This window comes from Anopheles bellator, chromosome 1 (genome assembly GCF_943735745.2).
Source record: "Anopheles bellator chromosome 1, idAnoBellAS_SP24_06.2, whole genome shotgun sequence".
Taxonomy (NCBI): domain Eukaryota; kingdom Metazoa; phylum Arthropoda; class Insecta; order Diptera; family Culicidae; genus Anopheles; species Anopheles bellator.
The window spans coordinates 30655537-30683155 of record NC_071285.1 but is presented as its reverse complement, the minus strand read 5'-3'; the positions used below and the strand labels follow the sequence as shown (position 1 = coordinate 30683155).

The window sequence follows — 27619 nt, the reverse complement described above, 5'->3', positions numbered from 1 at the left end:
TACATTTCTCTACGTAAACTGATATCTGGCTGAGCTCGGCTTACCTCGGGTCCTTTTGCGTGTATGATAGATTTGACACAAGGACAAACTTTGGCTACACGTACGGAATTGGTACGGGCAACTACAGGGGTTGCTGAATTCGGGATCTACAAGTTGTCCATACCGGGTTCTACAGTGGGATTGAAAGGCTGGACGGATAACGGTGCTTCACGGAGATACTGATATTTCCCAGTAATAGCGATGGATTTTCTTGTGACTGTGGGTTCTTGGCAATTAGTGCATGTGAAGCTAAATGGGGCCGGATTTGTTGGTAAGCAGAGAAGATGAAACGTTCTGTTTTGCTTAAAATCCCAACTACAGTCTCCGAAACACCGGGGACTCTGCGATATTCTGGTGCAAGTGTGCTATCCATTGAATGGAAACGATGACAACTGTGTGATGGTGTGCTTGAACTTCATGTTTAAGATGGTTCAGTTGATGCAAATTAACTCATTCTTCAAAGTTATAGCTTTCCCCCTTTGCTTCTACGTTCTAGTTTTTAACGATCATTGTCCATGCCAAATAAAGAGGACGATCGTGGGCGATTTTTAGTAACTTTTTCCAGTACGGATTTGAAGTTTTTGGTGTTCAGTATCTGAAAGTATACAGATTATTGTGGTGAACAACAGGTGAGGTAAGCAGCGGGACAGTTGAATGGTTCGTTAATGGATGGTTGGTGGTAATGAAGAGGCATGCATTTGACTGTGGTGGCTGTTGGAAAAATCTCCGTACATACGTGTTACAATATACTCTTGGGGTGAAGAAAAAAAAAATCACATTTTGATTTATATCGCGGAAAAACAAAACGATTCCTACGGCACAATTCCATCGCAAGACCAGCATTGAAGTGAATAAAAGAAAAGTGGCCGCGATTGATTAACGAAATAAGTGTATACTCTGTTAGCCAACATTTCAGATATTTGAAAATAGTATTGCAAATTTCTACTGTCAGGAGTTGCTATTGGGGTTAGTGGGAAGATTTTTCGATATTTGTGTGATATGATATTCTATCCAACTTTTACAGGTTCTACTGAATACACTATGCTCTATTGATACGATCTTACTTGTTCAAAGTACCGTTATCGAACATCGGTTTCCTTTCCGAAGACCCGTAGAATAGTGTTGCGCATTTTGTATTAACCCAAATCTCACCGCCCAGTTGGGAGTAAAAACCTCATGCTCGTTTTTGAGAAATTGTCTATCCTACCAAACAACACACCAACATCCGCATGATACCAATACGATACTTCCAAAGGATGAACTGGTGCATTTCGGGTCGCTTTCTCTGCGGTCTGCGCGTTCTGCATGAGGCTATCTGTTTGATTCTCGTTGTGCACTGCAGTGTTGGTGTTATTACGATTGATTCCCATAAAATTTGGTGCACATATAGCCTTTGTTGATAACCATTTCGCCGTATGCTAACATTTAAGATTCTGATCGTAAGATACAGATAGAAACCGATGTGCTCTGCTATGCTCCAAGTGCAACACATGTGTTTTCACCAGCTTCCATCCATTAGGTGCGTTGTTTACCAGGCCTTATAGTCGTTGCTTTCGCAGTACTGGTGTTTTCATTGTTAGATGTCGTGTTTTGTGTGTACTAATTGGTAACGCTACCCTGTTGGTGTCTTATTTATATTTGTTAACATGTAGGCATACTACCGTGAACATCGACATGAAGTTGACTCACATCTATTGGCACGCGATAGCGATTCAAAAAGTAGTTGAAATTATAGTTCAAGCGTAGAAGAAGCGACAGTAGCGATAGGTTGAGCAACGACACACAGCAATTGGCCGTAGCGCACGACGATAGCATAGTCATAAGACGAGTTGAGACATAATAGGCAGCATAGAGGATGTCCGAGGGAGTTTTGCATCCGTTTAGTTCTTCATAGCTTCATTCCCGTTCGCAACATCGAAAACGCACACATGGATTCTGCACACATATTGGAAGGCTCAATTACGGGGTGCATGTGGATGGTATAATCGATGAGTGTCACAGAGGAGAACGCATTGACTCCGGCGTCAAAAATACTCTCCAAAGTTGGTGAAGAATTGGAGAAACCTTTCCAGTGCGAGTTCTGACTCCCGCTTTCATGCCCATGTTTGGAACGTATTGTACTTTTGCTCACTTTCCGAGTACTTGCCGCACGGCATCGTCCCAACGTGAGCTTGCTGGATTTCAAAGTTTGAAGCTCTTGCGCAGATTCTTGATCGCCTTCTTCTGGCTTTTTTGGAAGCTACGCTGGAAGCTGCTGGTGGCGCTCGTATTGGTACGTGTCGCTGGCGCGTACGATAGGAGATCCAGTGGCTTTAAGTTGGATATTTTGGACGATTGCTTGACGACGGTCGACTATCGAAGAAGGTGGATGATGCCCGAAGCGACATAATAGTTGTTGACGTTTTTAATACATATTTTAGTTCATGTTTTACCAAGAAACAACACAATAACGGTTTTTCAGGATTGCGAAAGAAATAATTGGAAGAGAAAGAGAGAAAGAGAGAAAGAAAAAACAAGACAAGTTTTGTAGGAAAGCCTTTTTTCCAATCAATCACAACGCCTCGATCGTTCGGCCTGCTGCTTGTCTACCTAATAAATTATGCCATCGAATCAATGTTGGTCAGTGGTGATTTTGGCTGTGGTGGTTGTAGTGATGATAGTCGTATTACCAAGGTTGTGCCTGTTGTTGTGTAGTAGTAGTAGCTGTTCGCATTGAGAGTGTCATTTATTAAGCCGGTGTATCAGTGGTGGGAATCTTGCTGCTAAACTAACTGCTTATAACCGAGACAGTGTGCTGTTGGAATCATTCGCTACAATAAGCTGGCGTGTGCATGGGTCTCCATTTTTTATTCGCAAGCCCAAATCTGTTACTGTTAGCATACAATTGTTTCAGGCGCATTTCCAGATCAAATTGGGTGACTTCTGTAAGTGTTTAGTTCTTTATGTGCGATTTGGTTAGGTCTGAAGCAGCTTTTAGTAGGCTAGGTGAGAACTGTCGAATGGAGGCGCCTGGTGTGTTTCGCTTTCTAACGCACGAATCAGCAATGCATGAGTTCTGAGATTGCGGTTGGTGCTTTTGCCCGGTACGGTGAAGTATAAGCGGTGCCGCTATGTAACAATTTACAAGCCTGTCGTTTTATGAAGCTGTTAACACAATAACAATAAATGTTAACACAAACATAAATATAAAATATTGGTTTCCGAGCAAACATGTTTCACAAACCTACCAATAGAAATTAGAGCTTAACTTATTTTAATCAATAGCACAGTGAAATATGGTAACCTATAAGAAATAACAATCACGCCTGTTTGGAAAAGCAATCTTTTCATTGCAGCGGGGCGGAAATATATGTGAAACGAAAAATAAACGGTGTCACGTATCGTTATTTCCACGATTACCTTATAAATGAAGATACTAAAATATTGACAAAAATATCCAGAAATTTAACAGAATTTACTAATTGGTGCCTTTTCTAAGGTTGGTATAAATCCTTTGACACTCATACAGCAATGTTACTAATCGTAATGAAACTTTTCAATAATTACAAATTCCTTGCTTTTCGCTCACTCGGAAAAGGCCGATTAAAAATTCGTTCATTTTTGCAAAAATACAGTATATGTTGAGAAAGGGTAATGAATAGGGCAAAATAAACCACACAGATGAAATACAATACAATACAGACATTCGTTCCGAAATTGCTCATCGTTCTTCCCAGCACCCTTGAACCTGTATTAGTACTTTAAAGAAATTTCAACGATGCTTGTGGTGATGAAATGATGACTTTTTTTATTCCATCAGTTTTAATGGATGTCTTCTGCATCAGAGTGGGCAGGGAACTTTTCATTGTGTTCATATGTTTTGTGTTAACTACATGCCACAGAGAACATGCTCACCGAGCAATTCTAAGAAGATTAATTTTTTTTTCCAACTTTCAGATTACCATTTCATCTGGTTACTGACAATGGCAAAATGAGTCTTTCGGCAGAAGGTGAATACCGCATGCACCCCATTTTCTTTTCCTTCGGTGCCATCTCATTTACAGTGAATAGGATGGTGATTGTTATTTTTTGGAAAGAAAAGGCAGCGGTAATACCGCAAATGGCTCATGAAAGTCAAAATAAGCTACTCTGAGTTTAATTTCTTTTCGATATACGCCGGGCAGATACCAAACCCGTTCGTAATTTGAGTACGTCCTCAGGTCGAACACCATCAATGTTAGACGAGCATGTTGTTTGCTCGAAATTTTAGCATTTAATATTTCCTTTCCAAGATACGTTACGTATGCTGAACGCCCAATGAGATTACCCGCGGGGTTTCCGTTCACCTTGTACTAAGTACACGGTGAGAAAAACACGTTTAATTTACCTTGCAGCCGCACGGAAACTAAGCCGCGAATACTTATATGTTGGAGCCCGGTGTCGGAAAAAGCTAAAAGCAAGGCTTGCCGGAAATGAGAACAAATGACAGCTATCAAGAAAAATGGCCGTAAACGAAACCGTGTGCGGCCTTCGTCGACGCACACGCCACCTGTCAACGGAAATGCTAGCCTTGCGTAGCGGTCCAATACATCAAACCAGATTAGACAGAATACGTGTAATGAAATACTAAACCACCGCGGTCGGTGCGTCATTTGCGTACGCCCGATCCAATTGAAACGGCCGCCGCTTTGTACTTTATTGCCTTAGCATCATTGCAGAATGGGAAGAGCCTTCATTAATTTGATTTTCCTCATTTATGAAAATGGTGGTGGCGGACGGTGTAGTCATCAGTGCTTATTCCGAAAATTGGAATAACTGTCATTGAATGTGGCATGCAAAAATACTTGGAGTAACTTTTGCTAGTTTGAGTCACCATGTACGTGTTATTTCTCGTAAGCTCAAATACATTACATAGCTTTGAAACCTAGATGTAGACATATTGAAATAATAACAAAAGGATGTTACAGAACATAACATTAAGACATTGAAGATCTTATCTTGTCGCATGTAAATAAAGAAATCTGGTAATGTTGATACTTTACGAATCATGTATACCCTTAACAATAAAAGTACATTTTTGAATAAATAATAAGTAGTCTAGTGTGTCTAGCAATCAGCTACAATTCGAGAATGAAATGTAATTCGGAGTGGTGACGATTGGCGAAGATAAAAAGGAAGAAAATGGGTTGATGTTAAAGATTCTTTAAAACATCAATGAGCACAAAATATTTGCCTGAAGCCTGAAGAGGATTATTGGATAAGTTTCCAATTCGCTACGTACGAGCATGAAATGGTTACATACGGTTATACACGTGCCCGAAGACAGATGAAATGAAAGATTGTCCTAGTACTAAATTGTGACAAAAAAGATGAAATAATATTATAAGTAATGGAGTTATAAAATATACATGAAAAAGACTAAATGTACCGTTAAATGGAAAATGACTTAGACGATAATGACGATTGGCAAATATTGTAAATAAATAACAAACAAACAGGAAAGACAGCAGGAAAAGATAACACTTTTATGGAACTGTGCGATGTTGAGTTTGATCACAAATAACCATAAAGCAAAGCATTGAGTTGATGAGGCACAAATATTGGCATTGAGTACAACATAAATTCTAGTTGACTGTTCAACCAAGGTATCATGATTATACGTTATCGTTCTTCCGGTAGGAAAAAACCTGATTGTAATTTAATTCAAGAAGTTTACATAACAATAAGTATGTACTAGAGATTCCCGGGCAGAGTAATGAGCAACGGAAAAGAGATTTTCCAAAACATATGTTGAAGCACAAGCATACGGATGCAGCTAACGGCGAACAAGAATTAGAAACTTACAAGCAGATTTTGCTGTGTATTTAGTTGAAAGCATACAAGTTCTTGGCTGTCTTTTCTAATTTTGACAGTTATTACAATGTAAGCTTCAACGTAGACATGGGCTGAAGGTACAAAAGATAGGGTGGCTACAAAAGATCGGTTTTCTGCTTTCTTATATTGGAGAATATTTTGACGAAACAGTTAGCAGTGCAATAGATGAGTCTCGGGATGCAACATCAAGCAATACCATACATCTAGGACTGAAGACGAGAAGCAAAACGGGTCAGCTGACATTCAACAAAGAGAAGACCGACAGTCAGAGAGTCGAAAGTAGAGCATCGAAGAAACGCAGTAACGATTGACGCATGCATGTAAGGGTCACCACAATGCTGAAGATCTACAATAGAAAGTACGGAAGAAGGAAACCGAGCTTCACTTTCTACAGCAGTACGCGCTAGGTATCATATGCGTTAGGTTGCATGAGGTGTGCAGAACGATTACAAGTTGATTATTATTTCCTAGGAAAAGACATCAAGCAGCTTTTCAATACACTGTACATACACAATCCATTACCATTGTAACGGTGGTCGAAGGCACTAGAATATCAGGGGGCCTTTGAAAGGACGCCGCTATTGAACGCTGACATAGTTTACAGTCTTTCCAACGACCTAAGAATTAGCTATACATGTTAAACCACATTAAGACACGTTTCGTAGCCACGTGCATACTTTAGCTCGTTTTGAGAAAAAAAAGTTGATAGACAGGATTTTTACAGAAGATCCAATAGAACCTTATGGGCTTTAAAAGAATTTGGAATTACTATTAAATATATATTCATAGAAAGTGTAATAATAGATAGACGAACCATTGGAGAGAGAAAAGTGCTACAAGATGGGAATGAGGTGATCCTGCATCTGTTATTAAAACGTTGATCGTACCAAATTTCCATTGTTTTCAAACGAACCAGTGACAAAACAAGTCAAAGTCTGCCTACAACTTCTGGAGACCCACCCATATCCAGTTCCAGTAAAGAACAAAGTTGTTGAATTCATCACAGTGATGGTCAGTGTATTATATAATCTATGCGTGACGGTCTATGCGTTTGAAACCGGAAAAACGAATAATAAATAACAATAAAGATGGCTCTACCTGCCGATTTGGACTTCATTCTTCATTACTTTGTTGTGGCATCCGGTAAATGAGTACAGATAAAAAAGAAATGCAACCGAACTTTAAAAGGATTATTATTTTTCGGCTATCTCTTGAAGTAAACTGCTTCAGAATCCATCAAATGCAACGAAAGCACCAAATGCTTGTCGGGACTTGTTTTTGGAATATTGCTGTGCTTTAGTGGCTTAATCATTTCAAAATGGCGATTTTGGCTTACAAATAAAAAGCGTCGGAAGACTCCAAAAAATGACTTTCTGATGGGACCAGAAAGGTGTGGTGTAACACTAGCTCCTATAACCTGGTGAAACCTTTAATTCAGATCACTACTGATAACAAATGATCAATATGAACCATGCATTGATCGAAAAACGACCAAATTGCCGCTTCTTCTTGTCCGAAATGGAGGCGCCAGGTGGAGCTTAATGACCACTGAACCTGGCGTCTCCATGACCCCCGATGCCAAACTGGTTCAGGATACTAGCAAATTACTTGGATGGGAGCTGCTATTCCTCACCGCTGTATTTATCAGACTTGGTTCTTTTCGAATATCATTCATTTTCATCGATGGGACACGTATTAGCTGAGCAACCCTTCGTTTTTCTACGAGAAAGTCGAAATGGGAAATTAGTTTACTTAAAAAGATGAAGAATCCTTTCATCTGGGAATGCACAAATTACCCGAGAGATGGGATAAATGTATAGTTAGCGATGGCACATATTTTGAATAAAATGGAAATTTTCATTAAAATATTATAAACATTTGTTTTTTTTTTAAACAGTCCGGTTTCAAATGCATAGACCAAAGTTCCAACGTCTTTCAACGTCCAATGGCAACATCTTCTAATTTACGGTTTACATGCAAATCGCATTCATCGCATTGCAGGGCAGATCGATCTACTCGATACCATATAAATACTTATAAAAATAAGTGCTTGATTTTATTTTTTTTTAGTTTGTAGTGTGTGAATAGGAATATATGCATTCTATTTTTAACATCGCCATTAAATCGCTGTATCCCGTTTATTTGATTAAAAACATGTATGGTTGTAGGGAGCCCGAAATAAACGCGAATGGGATTCTATTTTGGTCTGCGTTTTTCTCTCATCAATTTATAGTCATACATTGCCGAACGGTGTTTTGATTTAGGCAAACGCTTGTAATATAAAATTATAGAGCGATATTCAGAAGTCTGCTCTAAATGGTATATCATTGGCTTTGTTTTAGCACGTCTTTAGTCTAATGTGTTCTACTTCTAGAATATCGATTGTCAGCAGAAATCGATGTTGCACATTGAGCTCGTCAGTAGCATTTGTTGTCTACTAATAACATATACACAAACACATACATGGCACATACATACACGGTGTTCAACCTGCCGAGTCTTCTATGTAATAGAAGACAGAAATAGTCGAAGAGTTCTCGTTCGAGTCGATTGTAAGAATTTTTGAAAACCCATCGCTGTTTTTGCCACAACCTCGTTCCATGTACTTACGGTTTAGGGTTTAAGTCACTCGATGTCAATGTGAAACGATGGTATACGTTAACGTCTCATGCTTCAGATTTCGTCGCGAATCCTGTGGTTGTTGCAATGTATGAAACTTAAACGCTGCTCTTTAGCCACGTACCAGTTGCTTTGCAGTTTAGCAGTGTAAAAATTCCGAAATCAGACTCTTTATACCGGTTCATGAAATATTAGTGTTTGCTCTCTGCCCGGGAATCCGATGACAATATTGAAATTGTAAGCCGATTAATAGTTATAACCACTATCGGCCGTTGTCGTAAATTGTTCACTCGATGTGCGGAGAATGTTAACTTATTAACTGCTTAAACAACATCTTCCGTCACTCTAGAGCAACATAGTTTACGAATTAGTTCGCGGTTTAGTTCTCGTTTTATGGTTCCCAATGCCAAATTATCCTCAACTACACACTTAGCTTTTTGCTATTATTGCTGAGTTCGAAAATGTTCTTTCCCTTTGAGTGTATTATTTAAACATAATGTGACTTTTTCGTACGATTTTCTTGTTTTCTCTATCCGTAATTTTCAGTATACTGTTTTATGTAAATGTTAATTTTGATTGGTATTCAAAAATTAGCAGCATGTAATAAAAGTTCGATTGTGAATGAAAGCAGTAAGGCTTAAAGCGTAACGGCAAGAATTGTAAAAAAGTTTCAAAACTAATAGGAAAAGGAAAAATGTATTGTAAAACCAGTGATATAAAAAAATGCATCGAAAAAAAAATTGCGGTACTGAAATGCTGATGCCATTTGGATTTTTGAAACAAAACATTTCAAAGCATTCCAATCGATACAATGGTTTTTTAGGTTTTTTAAGTGAAGAAAAATACTGGACATGATGCATAATAATTAAGAAATAACGTCCAAAGTTGTAATAGACAAATATGCATTAAACCGGATTATGAAAAAAACATTCAATTTCATCGAATATCATTTGCTCTCAAAAGAAAAGTAATAAAAGTTCACCAAAGAATGTTAGGATGTAAGCAAAACCGGTGTCAACATAAAAGTTTGAGAGTGATGGGACAGAAAGAAGCGATAAATGATGAAGAAATTGGACGAAACAGCACTGGTGGTTTTATGCGATACGTGTGTAGTTGTGTGTGTGCAGGTGTGTGGGTGATGCGGTGAGTTTTAACGACTAAACGTAATATTTAGTGATGGACACTTTCGTACATAATTGTTTCGAGTCTGACTACTAGAATTTCCATTGAAAAGAGACTGTTGAACCGGACTTGCGGCACCGGAGCCACCATAACCAGTCAGTTGTCTTACCATGCCGGAACCGAGCTGTTGGAGCAGACCGGAACCGGAACCGAGCGGTCCGGACGAGAGCACGGTCGAGGTACGACGGCTCCTTATTGATTGCATGCTCGACGATAGTAAGAATGGAACACTGCTCGAAGTGTTCGGCATCGAGCCTCCCTGTAGTAGTTTTTATCCAGGTTCCAGGCGCGTTGCGTCGTCGTCGGATGGATGAACATGTTGCGTAGGGATGCCACGACAGCGTCAGTTATGAAAGACGAAAGAACAGAAACCAAGCGGATCCGCAAAACAAGAGAAAAATGTCGGAAGAAAAGAGAAAAGAAGCAAAATGCAATTAGTGGTTGTCAATTTTGTCAATTTCCGATTGTTTTGTCTTTATTGTTATGCTGTGTCGTTTGTCATATTTGTCAGAGAATATGGGCAAACCTTTCAACGGATGTGGAAACATTCTCAATTGTGCTTATTTTTATATCAAGTTTTAAAAACCTACGCCTTGCATTTAATTAGTTAAGGCTTGTATATTTTAGTAATTTAATTTAATCACCTACATGGAGATACAGAGAAGTTTGTCTTCCGACTGCAATGAAATACTCATTTACTTTTTATATTTTTCCTGTACAATACGATGCAATATGATTGAAAGCTATACGAGCAGAGTGTAGAGCAGAGAGCAGAGTATCGACATTTTTTTGGCCATAATGTCGTAGCATTTCCGTACCATGACTACCGATACCTGATTATTCAAGATATTTAAGATATTGGTAAATTGCGGAATATCACAGTTTGGTAAATCAAATCTTCAAGGGATGGATCAAATCTTTGTATGGATGGTTTGGTCCGTTTACGCATATTTAGGAAGCACTTTGCACATGTTCGCACATATTCTCTTACAGAGTCGAATAATTTGGTTTAACATAATATTATTGTAGATATGACGTTACAATGCCAATTGATTTTCAATAAGTTGAGGAATCACAAAAAATGGTATAGCGTATAGAAGTTAGTTCATAGCAAACAATTCAACGTTATGCCACATACCTTTTAATAACGGAAAGAAGAGAAACGTTATTTACACAACACAACACAATAAAACAATAACAAACAGTCATTCGTGTGCATTAGCACAACACAGGAACAACACTACGGCTAGAGAGTTTTCAATCAATTAATGGTTCATTAAGTGAACAAATAGGTCGGTAACAGGAACTGAAAAGTACCAAGCTGATAATTTTACATCTATTTTCATTTTTTCATTAAAATTATGTAGTAGGGATATGAAAACATACTATGGTGTTAGCAAATAAGTTTTAGACAAATCGAATAATGTTACCAACTGCATTAGCTCGCCTGTACTGCACTACCCAAAAGCTCCATAAATTAACGAAACGATGCACAGCCTAATAACAGCTGCGGATCTTTGCGAAGTGGAAATGGAACAATCACAAAACATCCTTCGCATGTCCATATCATTTGATTCTGCAAACCAAAATTCACCATACAAACAGTGAAAACATTTATTTTTCAAACATTCTGAAATAAACAAACTTAACTATCAAACATTGCATATAGAGAATGGGATACCTCTTCAAACATAAAGCATAAGTGTAGCATTACCTGTTATATAGCAACAGGTCTCCAAACATTTGTTTTAGACAAACCGAACGCGTAATAGATTCGTAGTAAACCATTTTGTGGACTACCCAAGAATTAAGAGTGATTAAAACATCGCAATTAATACAAACAAATCAAACGAATTCCGACCAGCGGATGATGTGAATCATAATTTCGGTTAACTGTCTCTCGTTTAATGAGTTTAAGCTTTACTCGTCTCCCGTCATGGGTGCCTGTTCAAACCGGATACGGGATACTGGGCGATAAAAAATCCTGGCAGATCGTGTGGACCGGGCACGAGAAGGAACCTATGCATTTGTTACATGGTCTCCACCAGAAAGACTACTGACTCTATGTTGTGGATACGGTAAAAAGAAGAGATTTACAGACAGATAGTACTCACGATCATGCTCCGTGCAAGCTAAAGTCAAAGGAAAGAGAAGCTTATTTTTTCTGTATGCTTTCAGATGTCGATGGATCAAGTAGCTTTATGTTAAACTGCCCCGCGAATTAAATGCATTCGTGAATGCGAAAGTGCGGCAGTGACTGATGTGAAAATGTGAGAATGCTAGTGTATAGTATTGCGTAACCACGGTGCCCTGTAGAGTGATAGATTGTCGTATGGTGTTATATTATGTTGCCATGACAGGCGTCTATAAATCACCTTCACTGACTATCGATCGACTGGTGGAGCTGTTTAGAATACAAAACTATCAGACGTTTTTGCTCACATAAAGTCTGTCACCATTCATTGTTTTATTTGTACAAACAATAAAAAAGCAAAATATAAATAAATTGAAAACTAAAACATAACATCAATACTAGCACATGTCCGTTAACAATCAAATAAAAAGGATTAAAAAAATTCGCATATGTAACCATGAATTTAGTTAAATGAACAATCAAGCAGGAACGAGTTTAAGTAACGCAAGAAGCACACAGCACAAGTTCAGCCACTGATCAAGTAATTTATACAGTTCAAACGGACCGTGAGCATAACAAATTCGTTAATCAAATACTTTTCAAAATGTTAAAACAATAGTAACAATAGCTTAATTGCCACAAATCACATAGCTTGGACGGCACAGGTCAAAAACTATAAAACTAGAAATCACAGGGGATGTACGTTCACGTTCACATTGAACAAAAGGTTAGCAGATGGAGACACTCAAGACGGTGGAAAAGGTCATGTACAGTTTTGGATTTATTCCATTTAGAACCGATGTCTTAGGCAATTAGATATTAGAGATGATGCTTTGAGCAACATCCGAGCAATCTCCTAAGCACGCAATTGTAGTCGACTTTATAGTAACATTGTTATGTTAGCTTTAATTCAGTGAACTCAATTTGTTGATTTCAAGCTGATATTTGTCGATTTTTTCCATCGATTTAATATGTTAGATAAAGCAACAAGAAGATTAAAGCAACATTCGTGCTGAAATGAATGTTGTGTCTATTTTCGGCCCCAAACTTTATTTCTATGAAAGGTCGCCGACGGGAGATAAACTAATATACCATACTTTGGGCCATAACTTTTGGTCTCCATCAATGCCGTAATGGAAACAAACAGGAAAGCTTTTTTTCAATTATCATTCGAATCATGGGCCAGCCGCAAAACGTTGATCGGTTGTTATACCTTATCCTATCTCCCTTCACGCAAAGGGGAAAAAATATCCTGTACGGTGAACTGCAAATACCCTGAAAGCCTGACGAAAGCAAGACAAACAAAACAGCAAACACTGCCATTTGCTGTAGCTTTCCACTTGTTGGCTTGGCACGGAAAAAAACACTTTCTTCATGTGTCAAGTAGTGGTACAGCAACAGGTCAGTGGATGGTAACTTTTGCGGCTTGCCGGTTTATTCAGACAACGTATTACTAACTCGCCGGCAAACTATTCGACGAGCTAGCAGGGCACAAAAATTGTGAAACTAAAAATTGCCAGTTGTCAAATGTTGACAAGTGTTCAGGCACGCTCCACAGGTGGGCCGGGAACTGTCCAGGCTAGCTCCTGCTTCCGGCTCGTCCTATGCTGAACGTAGTGTAATGTTAGGAAAATTGTATGAAAAAAGAAGAGTCTATAGTTTTTTCCGCGTCCGTCATTTGCCCTGGTTGTGATGAGTTGTGTCGGGAGTCAATGTGAGTTCAATGAGAGTGTCCATAAGTTGGGATAGTTATTTTTCCGACAGGGTCACAGGTGGAAAATTGTGCGCCCCATATGAAGGTTTGCTGCGAAGCTCTATGGCGATAGCAACAGCAGCTCGGTAGACGCAAGTTGGGATGACAGCCACATCATTCAGGGACACGGATTAGGACAGGACCGACAGAAGTGATCCGCTTTGTAGCGTGAACTTTTTTGGGACAAACAACACAGACAGCGCAACAGTGAAGGGAGTTCCGGAAGAAGTTGTGCATTCTTCTTTTTCAAACAAACTGAATATCCATCGATTTTTGCAATCACGAAAAACTTGTGAACAGAACAGACACGCGCACACAAAAACGTATACGAAAGCAAACGATTTGGACGAGAAGGACGAAACCAGGACGAGCGAACGATAACAATCGACCGGAAGCACACATGTGAACCAATTCCAGCACAAGGACTGCGCAACAATCGGCCCGAAAGCGTGTAACGACGAGCACAAAACACACACGCGAGGACACATTGAGACGGTGCAATAACTTGTTCTTTTCTGCCAGAATTATGCCATTGGACGCCACAAATGACAGTTTCAACGTTTCATTCAAATAGATGGTGAAATGCACAAAAAGATGCGTTAATAGACTAACGGAGCGATAGAAAAAGTGTTAAAGAAAGAATAGAGAGGAAGAGACAATGAGAAAAACAGAGAGAGATAGAGAGAGGGAAAGGGGGCGCGGCAGCGAGTCGGAGTTGCGTTTTGAAGCCCAAGCAGCCGTCGATCGAAACTGCTCGATCGGGTTTGATCTCTTAAAACTTACTACATAAGCAGATGAGGAAGGCACTGAAAGGCTTGAACCGGAGCCTCCTCGAGCGCTGAAAGCCTGCTTTAGTGTGTGAAAGTTGCATTGGTGAGTGTTTGAATAATTGCGAGTGCAAACGAAGGGAAAATAAGGAATAGATTCAGAAAAAGGGGAAAAGAGAAAAAAATGCAAGAACGTTAGTCCATAGTAAAGGCTGTTGTTAGCGTTGTGGCGAGCTTAGACATGAGACTGCAGTTATATCGGTCAACGTTTCATTTTCTCCTGGAAGTGGAGACAGATTCGTGTGGTTGCAACAACTGGGAAGGAAAGCTTCTCTAAAAGCTTGGTGATTAGTAACAATTGCTAGTAACTGTTGGGTTTGCTAATCCATGGCGTGGGAATAATCGAGACACGTTCTTGACATTACATAAGATCGAACACGTGATTGTCTTCATTGGCAATCGCTTACTCCGGTGAAGAATTAGTTCGGCACGAGGCGGTTAACCCACAATTGTTAGAACAGGGAAGGGGTTGTGAAGATTAGTACGAAATTCTACAAACGATGAACTTGGCACGATCTAAAAGATTTGGTAGACTCTGTCGTTTTTGTTTGTTACACTATCTAAGAATTAGACGTAGTTTTCTTCGAGCACAAAGGGCTAGAGGAATGGGTCGTAACTATTGTGACAGTGAGAGAAAAAACGAGAAAAAGGACGCATAGCGATAGAGACCTGGGCAAGAAAATACGCACTAGCGGCTTCACTAATGCTGGGTTTCGCTACTCGGACTAATAACGCTACGCAAAGGTAAGCGCTTCACTACGCGCCTAAATCTTACTTAAAGACTACATTCCCCGTGGGATGGGCTGCTACTTACAGTTGGTGGTGACAAATTGATATTGGAGCCTCGTCGTTCCTGTGGACCAATGCTCGAGTGACGTCTTATGGGTAGTCCTCCGCCCGGGGTTCCACCTGGGAAGAGAACGGTTACCGAAAGCTAGATTGACGACCAGCAACGGGACACTAATTTCCGTGGCCAAGTAGAAGCTCACTAGTTACGTGCATTCCTTCATCTCAACCAGCGAACCTATTGCCGTGTGCAGTTAATACTGTAACACATCGTTGTATGGTGTCTATGCTGTCAGCAATAATCATCTTATGCATTCGCTTTGAAATTAAAATACAATTGAAGGATGTGCATGTTGTGACTTTTATCACGAGAACGCATTCCAGTAAGTAATAGGAATGTACTGCAAGTAATAAACCTCACGCAATTGGCAGGAACGTCGCGAGTGATTTAAAGCACGCGTTAGCGTTCCTTTCGGGATGCAGACCACAGCGGTCGTAATGAAACATACATACATCGAAATCATACATAATGAAACACGTCATACATCCAGAGCGCGATACTGATTACTGCTTATTACTTCGTCCCATTTTTCACACGTGTTTTATATGATTTTAACAGCCTGGACTTACCCGGAGACGAAGCACAAGACGGTGCGATTCGTATTTTCGGTGTCATAAGAGTGTTGTCGGACAGGCGCCGGTTCGGGAAGGCGTTCACCACACGCAGGAAGTTGCTGTCCGGCGAGGACGGCGATCCGCCGAACCACCAGCTACCTAGAGCACCCGATCCTGTTAGAAATGAGGTTAACACACAACACAGACACAACTATAGCATGCACACGGCTAGGATGTTGCCAATACCTCTTCGGGTACCTGTCGAGTTCTTCCGCGCCATGTCCTCTGCGCTCGATGTTTTGCGTTGATCGATTCGAAGATTCGGAATGTTAAATTGTTGGGCGTTCATGTTGTCCGACGAGAACTGGTGCCGCAGTGGTCGGTGACGGTCTGGTGACGGTAGCGAAAGATTGTCCAGCTTCAATTTATTACGTTGTTGTCTATCTATTTGGTCCAACATTTCTTGAAGCACCTACACGCAAGCGAAACAGTAACGGAACAAGAACGTGTGAACGTGTAATTCGTGACAGTGCGATTCACGACGCGTCTTACCTCCAGAAGGATCATGAACTGTTCCAGATTCAACGTCGGGTTCACGGTTTGCGGCAGCAGCGTGGGCATCACCTTGGTCGCCATGATATTTACGGTTAAGCCATACTTTTTGTCACACAGCATGATTCGGTAGATATCTGTGGGGGACAGGCGGGAGGAACAGGCGGAAAGCATTGAGGCCGCGGTCCAATGTCCAATGAATAATTTCACGTCAACCGGACACTCTCTATGCATGCATGCATACTTTTACCCCGTACACGACTCATCGCATCAGCGTGCGGTTCGTTGTACAATTTGCTTTATTAGTGTATCAGCCGGCTTATGACATGATTTCCACCTCATTAAATTATATTTATGATTCCTGGTACCAGACGAGGCAGGAAAAGTGAAGCCATGTGTAAAGCCGCGATGGCAGGGAAACGCCAGGCTTGAAAGCAGTAACGCTTCAGTTTTATGAGCTCTGCTGCGGGGTGGTTTAAAGCCAATTATCATTTTTAGTAGAAATATTGAAAACGAGGAAGCTGATTATCTACTCACAACTTGTTTCATGGTATTCGGGTATTGCAACAGCAACGTACCATCAGCTTGCACATAAACAAAGTTTTGTGCAAATGAAACTAGGGTGATTTCAACACAATGTAGCTTTTTACCGAAGTGTTCGGAAAGTACCAGTCCGCGTCTGAAAATACTTCACCATTTCTTCGAAGCTGAAGCACGTCTGAGAAAAGAAATAATGTTTACCAGATTTAAGCAACTTGTGAAAGCGACCAGGCGCCGGTTGTTTGCGGCTCTAGGTAACCAACGAGCCATTCTAAACGTGACAGCTTTACTGCTTCATCGCTGTCGAAACCCACGCTGTAGTAAAAATAAACTTTTTGGTATTGCGCAATGCCATCAATCGCCCGTTCGAAAGGCGAACGTGGTTGCAGCAGCAGAAGGTTGCATTCGAGCTTCCGTAGGTGTTCAATAGACGCACGTAATTTTCTCTTGCTTCGACCTTGTGCGTGGGAGCCCCCGGGAAATGTGCAGCCGGCGTGAACGATATTAGCTCAAATTATAAATGAACTTCTTTTCTAATTATTGAAACTCCTAATTGCGGTGACGAATCGCTGAATGCTTAATGCATGTGCAGGTACAATCACAAATCCATTAAACTCGCGACAGAATCGTGACGATTCATAGTTCGAATGCTGTGTTCAGTTGACAGGTCAAAGTGACAGGCGTTATTTTGTGTTTATCTTTTATGCAACGAACAACCCTAGTTACTATTCCACTCGATTCACTGTGTGAGGCCTACTAGACGTATGTGCGATAGTTATTAACGGCCGCTGTAACTTCGTGTGTTATACAGGTATGCAGCTTAATTGTGTTACGCAGAATACCGGAGGAGCTATTATAATATTGTTAAACATTCTAAATATGGTTGAAAGCCATTCTCTACTTGAACCACATGAATCATGTTTCTGCTAAGTAACCAATCTTGGACTTATAGTTTTATTATATGATCACAGTTGCAGTGTCAAAGGTAGCAGGTTTCACCAGGGAACAGTGGGAATCGACGATTATGCTGCATGTGGCAGAACTGGACCGTCTCGCATCAAGTGCTTCGTGTTAATGACAATGCATGCTACAGTGCATTTCCCTACGGCTTAAGGTATCTTGCTTGTGCATCCCACCCGCAACCTGGTCGATGATGCGCTACCGTTGACCCTGTTTTCCTGCGCTGCGAACAAAACAGATAGAGCGGCCTATAGGCCTAGGCGCATGCAACGAACGGATATTCGTTAACAGGTGCCCGGCAACGTGGACGCTGAAGAGCCCGACCGCTGGAAGCGTGGCTATTTCGATCTAATTGCAAAATGTAAACACGCTGAAAGACATTCCGTAGTGCTTTGCCAGGGAGCCAGAACAGCTTCCAACGCCACAGGCACGCAGAATCGCCGCGTGGCCTCGGGTTCGGAACCGATAAATGCTTTCCAGGTCAGAGGACGGTTATGGGAAAAATTCAATTGCGTACTTACTGACTACTCGCACCACTATGTCCGGATCGGTGAGTCGAACCTCGAGCAGTAAAGGGAGCACCTCGTCGATTATCTGCCAGCAGACGAGAATGGGATTTCAACGGGTGAGTGAGATGGTGAGCTGGCCGACAGGTGTCGCCGTGCTGGGGAAGACACAACTCACCTGAGACTTATCTAGTTTATCTAACGTCCTTTCGACACACTGCAGTACGTTGCCCATGATTTTCAAATCACTTTGGTTCTTCTCAAACACTGCCTTTAGTTTCGGTAGCACCAGCTTTTTGATCGTGATATCGTCCAAATAATCGTACACATTTGTAACTGCTACGAGCGCCGCACTCTGCAAACGTAGGAAGAATGAAGATTGGATGGGATTTTGAGATACGGCAACGTTGTGGCAAGCAAAGCCCAACCAAAATTAATTTATCACTCCAACAGAGTTTCGCACGCATTCCATCACATTTGAGCTTCGTTAAAACTTTTCTCATCAAAGTACGCTTCCAGCTGATACCTACTCTGTGCCCCGATCGGAATACTATCGTGAAGATAATTGACACTGGGAATGGAGCATTTGCACTCAAGGCTGTAATCTGATGGAGTTGATGGACTACGGAACGGTTGCGACATGATGATTTCAAGAACATTCCAAAGGTTCGAGGGCATTGCAATTTCTTCCTCAACAATCCTTTGGTGCTTGGAACGTGGAAGTTCAATCTCAACCAAACTGTTACGGGCATACGTAAAATAAACCCTTAAATTCTAAGTGCTCTGCCGACTATGTTCGCATAACGATCGTAAAATGTTAGCTTAGAATCTAAAATTATACCGAAGTTACGGACGGTATAAGCCCTGGAGGTAGTTGGGCCTTCTATCTTACGTTTATTACCTTTAACAGACATACCATTACAGTTACACCATCGAACATATATATTATCCCAGTCAGTTTCGTTGAGTAAATATGAAACTTTTACGAAGTAAGGAAATTTAAAATTATTTGTGCATGCATAGATGGTGGAGTAGCTTTGATCACAAAGAACCAATAACACTAAGCCCAAACGGCAGAGCATCAATTGGTTGGAGTGGAGCCTCACTACGATCTATGAGCATTACGTTGAAGTAACCTGTTATATTTGTTTACAATGTTAATGAGCAAAAGCAATTTGTGGTAATTATCTAAGTCTAACGATAGGTTTTGTCCGGAGCAGCAAATTGCCGGCACGTAGTAAGTGAAGCTGGAACAGGTCTAGTTACGCTTGGGGTTTCCATGTCTGCGACTGAATAAAATCGTCAGCAAGGAGAAGACGATCACTGAAATCGGGATAATATTTCACCGATGGAATCGTTCAAGGCAGTGTCCGAGTTGCTGTTAGAGCAAATGTTTGGGGCAACGTAGACATCTCTGATGCGAAGAAAATGAAAGGTCCTACGTTCAAGAAACAACTATTTTTCATTCTTCCTTTTTGGCTTTACCGCACATTAACAAATATCAAACTATTGCCAAAGTTTGTTTGGTTAAAAACATTTTTCTCTACCCCGGTAGGATACTTACCTGTACCTGTATCGTCGTGCTTTCGAGGGCGTTGAACAGCAAGGGTAAAACTTCAGTCCGTATATCGTCTCGTGGTGTTTTTTCTAGGATAATATGTAAGTTTTCTAATAACGCTACGGTTGCTTGTATAGATTTTGGAGCTACAAAAACAGTCCTGCGGAGACAGCGAGAGAGCCAGATTGATGTTACAGAAAAGTAAATACCGTCACAAATCAGTGTAAGTCAGAGTAAGCTTCAGCTTTACGCGTGTGCTTGTTTGCATTACTTCACAGAGGCGTTCAACGCACACCATTTGCTGGAAATCGTAATTGGTCCTAGAATTACTTACTTAAAGGTAGGTAAAATGATTGCTTCGTATTCCGTGTTCGAAGATTCTTGGACTAGGGTGAGTGCAGGCTGCAGTACTGCAGCCAGGACTTCATCAGCTCGCATTTCTTGTTGCAGATTAGGCCAGATATGTTGCCACCATAGTTTCTGTGAGTAAATTGAGAAAATAACTTAATAGCAGCATTTGAACTCAATGCGATAAAGCCTAACTCACAGTTAGTTTTTAAAGGAAAGAACCGACCTAAATTATTCATAAGCTTATAATAACTAATTTGACACTTTTGTATCAATTTTGACTAGAAAATGTTGCAACAATGCAACAATTACTGTGAGGTACCATACATGGTATTCAGAAACAATTATTCCCATTACCATACTATCAAAGCCGGTCCTCATGCTATGGCGAACGAAGCGTGAAGTATCGAATTTACGACCATCGAAACCATCATTTGGTAGCTTCCCGCCGTAAACGCTTGCGATCTCTCAAGTGGCTCTCAAAATAGTGGTGGTGATGCTTTCCGACTCGACTGGATCGGCTCTCGACGGAATGGTATATCGCAATATTGTTGCGCTCGCTCGTGGGTTCAGCCGAATAGATCGATGCAATCTAATTTACACTTTAACATTGTTAACACTCGCATTGGGGATCGGATTACCGTAGACTGTTATCACGTACGCCGTTCTTTTACAGCATATTTCAATCGATTCCGACATCGGACGGTACGATTGAGTTCAGCACTTGCAACAAATGTGCAACAGGTTGTTGAAACATTCTTCGATAGACGGGAATATTCTAGGATAGACATTTAGCACATCGGGCAATGATTGGTATGGCGACCGTTCCTTTCATTCGGCACGGTATTGGATCGATTGAGGTTGATTGATTTGCCAACACACTTCGAGGTGAAATAAGAGTGAAGGGAATTGGCAAAATTGCTTCTGTTAACGGTAGATGGCCAACTGGTATCGTGCAATTTCTCCATTTCATCTCGAATAAGCTTAATATCGGTTGAGATCTAACTCAATTTATATCGCCAAATATATCGTCCAAACGTATGATCGTAAGAAGTTTAAGACAAGATACAGTTTGCTTTAAATTTTAGAGTGTGTTTAATGTAAATCAGTAAACGCACAAATGTAATTCAACCGAAAAGTGATTCAATGTCTCTCAAAACATATCCATAGGATCACCTGACAGGGAACAAGCAAATTAATAAATGATCCGTCATCGGATCACCAGCGGTGGGCTGAATTGAAAGTGTAGCAAAGTATGGCCTCTGGCAGTGCTGCTAACTTGCAGCAAATTTGTATTACATTTAATGGACAAATTATAGCAAATTTATGCGGCAAGCTCTTTGATAAAGAAAGAACCGGGAAGGAAACAGTAGCTCATGGGTCGATGTTTCCTATTATCATCTTCTCGCTCGTAGACTGGCTTGTCAACTAAGAAAATTATATTTTCCTACCCGCGGGATGAAGGGTAAGACCTCTCTGAGGGTGCTACGGTAGTAGTGCGTCTTCTGCGTCGGGTCCTTCATGTTGATCACGTCCAGAAACTGTAGCGCCTGCACAGCCGGGTCACTGTTGGGCGGCATTCAAGTTCAGTGTCGAAAGAGAGTTAAACGAAAACGGTCAGCAAGAGGCCAGAGAAAACAGGAAGGAAAATGAAAATTAAATGCGAATCGTTTGAACGGGACACGAACAACTTGAACAATCCAATTACGCATCCTGGTCCCATCTCCCGTCACGGTACCGCGGAACTTGCCTTGCGCTCGCGGGAACTCGTTTTACACGGGCCCAACGGCGACCGGCAATGAACGGGCCGCGGGGCATGCAATATTCGTTATTTGCCTCGCTTACCTGAAGTATTTGATGAGTGTCAGTAGCTGAGCTGTCGGACGAGCGCCAGGCGATTTCTTCAAGAGTCGTGTGGTTGCCTCCTGTAGAGGAATCGGTATTCTTGGGAGGATGTTGTGCACGGCTTCATCTAGCTGTAGGTTTAGAGACAATTTATTAACGTTTTATTGTCCGCCTGAACATTTCCTCTATGCGGGTGCCGAGAATTCGCTTGGGAATTTTTCGCCAGAGATACTAAATCAGGTGAGAAAGTTGCCGTAATCCAACAATTACCTAGGACTACGTTGAGGTTTTAGTAGGGTGAAACGATGCTGCCGTCAATGACGACGGCAAAAGTTTGTTAATGGGAAGAAGCAGCAACATAAATGCCACAAATTGAGTGCATTGATTGTATGTGAATTAAGCATATCCGGCTGTGAATAGCTATATCAAGCTATCCAGCCAGACGTTCGTTCGATCTGAGTTTCCTAGCAATGGGTGTCTATAGGTACGTTAGCCATCTGCCCAACGTCGGTGGAAATGGATTTTGCAAAGTGGAGTTTATCGTAGCTTCCTGAGGTCGGATTTAATCGGTAACGAACTAATCATGTTTGTTAGAAACGCATATAAAGTATATCGAAAAATGATGACCTGTTTGCGCTGTCTCGTAAATATTGAATCTTTATAATACTTTGGAAAGAGGAACGTATTCTATTTATTTCCAATAGTGACTTATACGATAACTAGTTTATAGAGAATACTTATTTCCTCTGTTTTTAAAATTCATTTAATCAGACGTTGCGGAAGAGGGAATTAGCAAACGACGATATCATGTTAGACCGCAGAAAAGGCACGTTAGCCTCCGTGCAACTCTTTGGTGTGCTTCCAATATTGATGTTTTAGTTTTGAATTTCTTCATTACCATCCCATATGCGTACATTACACTATGTGTGAATGATAACCCAAAAATCTGCTACTTTGAGCCATTATTTCCCAGATTAAGGGTGCTGGAGTATTACACAACAATGTCTGGTGACACCAAACCCTCTGCAACCTGAACCAACTCGCTGACAGTAAGGACAACAAAGAGAACGCTTAAACGACTAGCGTAATTTATGATCACAGCGAACGCTTCTTTTATGTTGTCACTTGACCTGCGTTTTCGAGGCCTATGCGTGGAAGGATAAAATTCCGTGTATAAATAGAGTACATTTCAAAAGGTCTATTTGCGAGTCGTATAGTAACGTTGATGCTTTGTAGGTAACCTGAGAGACAACCCCTCTCCTCTTCGCTCCGGTCGAGCGAGAATTTTACTAAACCACGCTTTTCAGCGAGAGTGCTTGAAGTGGGGAGCCGAAGGTGTGTTTATTGCACACCGTTTGAACGTTTCGCTTTTCTAAATTAATTAATATTAAACGCATATATGATTACGTTATCATCATGCTTAAAACATAGTTCAATGTTTGATAAATTTCAAATGTTCATCTACGTCACTACGTCGTTCATAACGAGGACTAGTAACCAACGAAAAGAATCCTTATTATTGAATTGAATACCTACCAGTTCCATCTGCTTGATGTATGCCGATGGAGAGTTTCCAGACTGTATTAACGAGCGGCCGTGGTTGAAAATGGAACATACGACCATTCCAAGAGAGAACATATCACTCAATATGCTGCAGCTGCTGTTGATTTGAATCTCTGGCGCTATATTTCGGTTAGAAAATTAATGTTACAAGACCGCTCAACTTGCCGTAACTGTGACATTCACATTACCCATGTAGTCTAGATTCGGCTGAACCAGCTTCGATGCTCGGGATGACCACGGTTGACAAGGTACTGGATCGGTGGCGTCAGTTTCGTTGATGCGTTCGGTAAATTCAAAACCGGCCAGCTTCCAAGTGCCTTTCTTAGTGATTAGGATTGACGAAGGACACACGTTTTTGTGTATGACTTGGCCCGAGTAATGAAGAAACGATAGCGCTTCGGTAATCTGTAGAAGTAAATAAAATAAATGTGCGACAATGATGTTGAATACTGACAGGGAAACTACTAGATGTGGTTTAGATAGAGCAAAGGTAGACGTGGTTTTGACAGATCGAAGGAAACATTGTAGACGGTGGACATTGTTTCACGTGAACATTGGAAGCAGACATTTTTGCGCTTTACAAAAGCGTTTTACAAATAGCTCGTTAAACACCGAGAAAAGTACGGTTATAAAAGTACGGCTATGGTTTTTGAAAGCATACGGCCAATAAAGGCGGTACAACCCGTTATTTGAGAGAGAAAGAAAATAGAAACCATACCGAAGCGTATTGCTGTCAATTCGTACAATCAAGAAAATTTCAATCTGGCGGCTTCGGATTTTTCATCAAATAAGTGAATTCTGAAATGAATTACCGTGCAGTGAAGATATTTAAGCTATTCAGACTCGGTGACTATTTTATTGTCACACCAAAAAGTAAGTTTTATGAAATTCATCAACTTATTTTATCGATTTTTTACATCTATTTTCCAATCATTTATCGCACTGTGAAGTTTCAACTAGTTCTCTGAGTTTGTTATTATACTGAAAAAAATTACCACATTGCTGCCTTCTAAACTTGTCGCTATTATTTTACACGGATGTTATATATAATAGCAACGACAACACGTAGCGATAGCGATTTAAAAAATTTCTTGGTGAACTTAGGCGAGGCTCAGTGCGAGACGTGTTTCACATTTCAAGGAATCCGGCTCGTGGCTCAACCTCCGAGTAATTGAGGAGTTTTCGTCGTTAGCAACAGTCCAATTTTTGTCGAAAGCTGTGTGGAATATCGGGAAATTTCGTGAATTCAAGAAAAATGTTGTCGGAAAGCGATATTTCACCCTGTCCATCTGCTGATAAAGCAAACAATTATCGGCATCGGTTTTTTGCTGACATTGTCAAAAATAATGATGTAAATCGTTATTGTTTGTGAACTTCTGCGAATGGGGACCATCGATTTATGACAGGAGAATCCAACGATAGAACTTGATGAACAGGGAACGCTTAAGAGCATATTAGGTTTTTAAGACTCCGCGAAAGAAATCAACTTCTCTGCCTTTAGACACAGACATTCGTATTTTGCTGTCGATAGCAAATTGGGAATTAGTTCTTCCTGTTGACCGTTAGAACAGGCCATCTTGGCATACCTCATCGTCACAGATGAATGAAATTGTGATACGGTCCGGAATTCTCGTCAGTAGTCTGAAAAACGAAGGGCCGTTTTCACGAATCGTTGCTGGTTTGAAAAGACTTCCGAGACCCTTTCACTAGCCGAATAGGAATCCGCTCATCCACCGGTCCAATATTCTTCGCTGCCCAAGGCAACTTGGGCAACAAATCGTCATCCTTCATTGATGGGGTATTAGAGGAGAAAAAGGATGCCGCAAGCAGTCTACAGCAGCAGGGGCAGGACAAGAAAGATGTACATACCTGAAGGATTCCGTATTTCAGTTCGATGTCCAGAAAGGTGTATTCCTTCGCATGGGCTGGTCGATTGGCGGACATGCTGTTTGGGCAGTGCTGCCCGGAAGCCCCGGTGATCGGTGGGCCCGTAATTATCCCTCCTGCCTCCTGCTCAAACGAGTACCCGGCGGATAGAAAGTGACAGAAGCAGAAAACGAAACACTCCTTGTGAAGCTTTCATGATGTAGATGATGTAGCTGTAATCGGCCCAAATCCACTCTCAGGGCACGCGGTGCGTCAGGTTCGCGCAATAACAAGTGTTGACGAGATTGTACCCAGCAGGGCACGAAACACAACCTCCAACCTGTGTTGTTGTTCACGTAGACGGATAAAAACTGTTTTGGCAAACAATCACCGAAATTTTGCGTTCATTGCGGTTGGCTCCGAGTGCCGAATCGGATACAGTATTGGCGTTATTTATCTTCTGAATGAAAAATTGTTGTTACAAACGCTATTCTACATTTTCTCCATATCAAGTGTTCTGACGCTGGCGAACGCAGCCAAATGGTGGGTTATTACTCGATAGCTTGTGTTCAGGTCTGACGTTTTTTGCGTGATGCCTTACAATGTGGACTAAGCATTCCTCCTGGGTGCTTCGTTTCACCCAACATCCCACGGTCGGCCCTGTTGATGATGCTAACAGTCGTTTAGAGTAGTCAGGATAACGATCAGGATTGTGGCGACAATGGCGCTAAGGAGAGCCGTCGACCATAAATTCTTTCATAATGATGTACCACATGCAGTGCGGGTGAGCTGGTCCGATGTGTCACATCAGACCAGCTCTAAAACCGACAGGCAATGGAAATGGCGCACAATTTGTCAAACATCTCATCCCAACCTGCATCGGTCAATCGATTGCTTATAGTTGTGTTTGGAAGAAGCGATGTGCCAAGTCATTCTTGGCGCTGTGGCCACACCACTAATTGTCACCATAAAACGGTGTCACCAGGGGGTCTGCTCGTAGTCGCCCCAAGAAACCGGAGAACGTTCACCGCTGACGAATTTGATGGTAGAATTTGTGGTTAAAATGTTGGTAGCACCGTACTTCGATCAGCGGTGGCCAGATTGAAAGTTGTGGTTGATGTTTAGTAGAATTGTGGTTTCTATTTTTAAATCGAAAAACATACAGAATGTTGCAATTTGAGGTTTTGCAACACATTGGTCTGTAACGGATTCCAGAACACATCGCACGCAGCACGAGAACCTAAAAACTCGTTAAAATTGTGTGGTTCAGTATCTCTGAATGTTTGTGGTTAGTTAGTTAAAAGAATGGTTGGTAGTTGCAATAGAGTGATGCTTAAACTTAAAGAGAGTGGTATGCTGCACAATTTTCCAGTACGCGAAATACAAATTTCTTACAATACAAACTGATGCTCATGCTTATGGCGTGAATCGGATAAATATGAATTTACACAATGGAAGTTTCGAATGATTTACTCTAAACCATTAGTGCACGAGCCTATCGAACTGCTATTTCAAGTGCCACACACACACCAGATTAACCAATCTTACGAAAATATAAATTGACGCTTGAAAATATTTAAACTAGAAGCCCTTATGATATGATTAAACAAGGCGTCGCTGTTGTTGACGCCACATCGAAGTGTGATCAGCTGCTACGGCTACAACTTCATGTCGCCTTGTTTAGCCCTGAATTGAGCAATCAAGCACATCAAACGGATTTTAAATTTTTAATGACATCAGAACAGCCCTTCACATGCCATGAGCATGTCGTTCACGGAGACGTTACACGGTTTCGCACCGTTGGCTGGCGGGGTAGCTTTTCGCAATGAAACTTCTTTTTCCTTCGTGTGGCAGTACTGCGAATAAAAGCGCATTAGCATATCTATCGCATCGCGGCTTGCGCTTGCATCGATGTAATCCTGCCGTACGCGAACGGCGGGCAAATCGGTGGTGGCGACGGCTTTAAAAATTCATTACCACTCACATCTGCCATGCGGAGGTTCCGCTGGGCCGTCTATCTAGACTTAACGCAGCTGTCGATCTTGACGCCCGTCAAGATCCTGTCAGCCATTC

General features: G+C 41.2%; 1 protein-coding gene across 1 annotated transcript in view; it reads right to left on the bottom strand.

Moving 5' to 3' along the window:
• The window catches only part of LOC131215420 (SCY1-like protein 2), a 45633-nt gene that overhangs the window by 2186 nt on the left and 15828 nt on the right, over positions 1-27619 (bottom strand). Inside the window, exons 4-18 of the mRNA XM_058209808.1 lie at positions 25550-25690; positions 23869-24085; positions 23654-23799; positions 22118-22248; positions 21724-21838; positions 20259-20404; positions 19931-20084; positions 18545-18721; positions 18382-18454; positions 16361-16497; positions 16067-16280; positions 15824-15982; positions 15222-15316; positions 11808-11825; positions 9803-9952 (exon numbers count right to left, since the gene is read on the bottom strand). Of these exons, the coding sequence (XP_058065791.1) occupies positions 9803-9952; positions 11808-11825; positions 15222-15316; positions 15824-15982; positions 16067-16280; positions 16361-16497; positions 18382-18454; positions 18545-18721; positions 19931-20084; positions 20259-20404; positions 21724-21838; positions 22118-22248; positions 23654-23799; positions 23869-24085; positions 25550-25690 (2073 nt within the window). The remainder of the gene's footprint in view (positions 1-9802; positions 9953-11807; positions 11826-15221; positions 15317-15823; positions 15983-16066; positions 16281-16360; positions 16498-18381; positions 18455-18544; positions 18722-19930; positions 20085-20258; positions 20405-21723; positions 21839-22117; positions 22249-23653; positions 23800-23868; positions 24086-25549; positions 25691-27619) is intronic.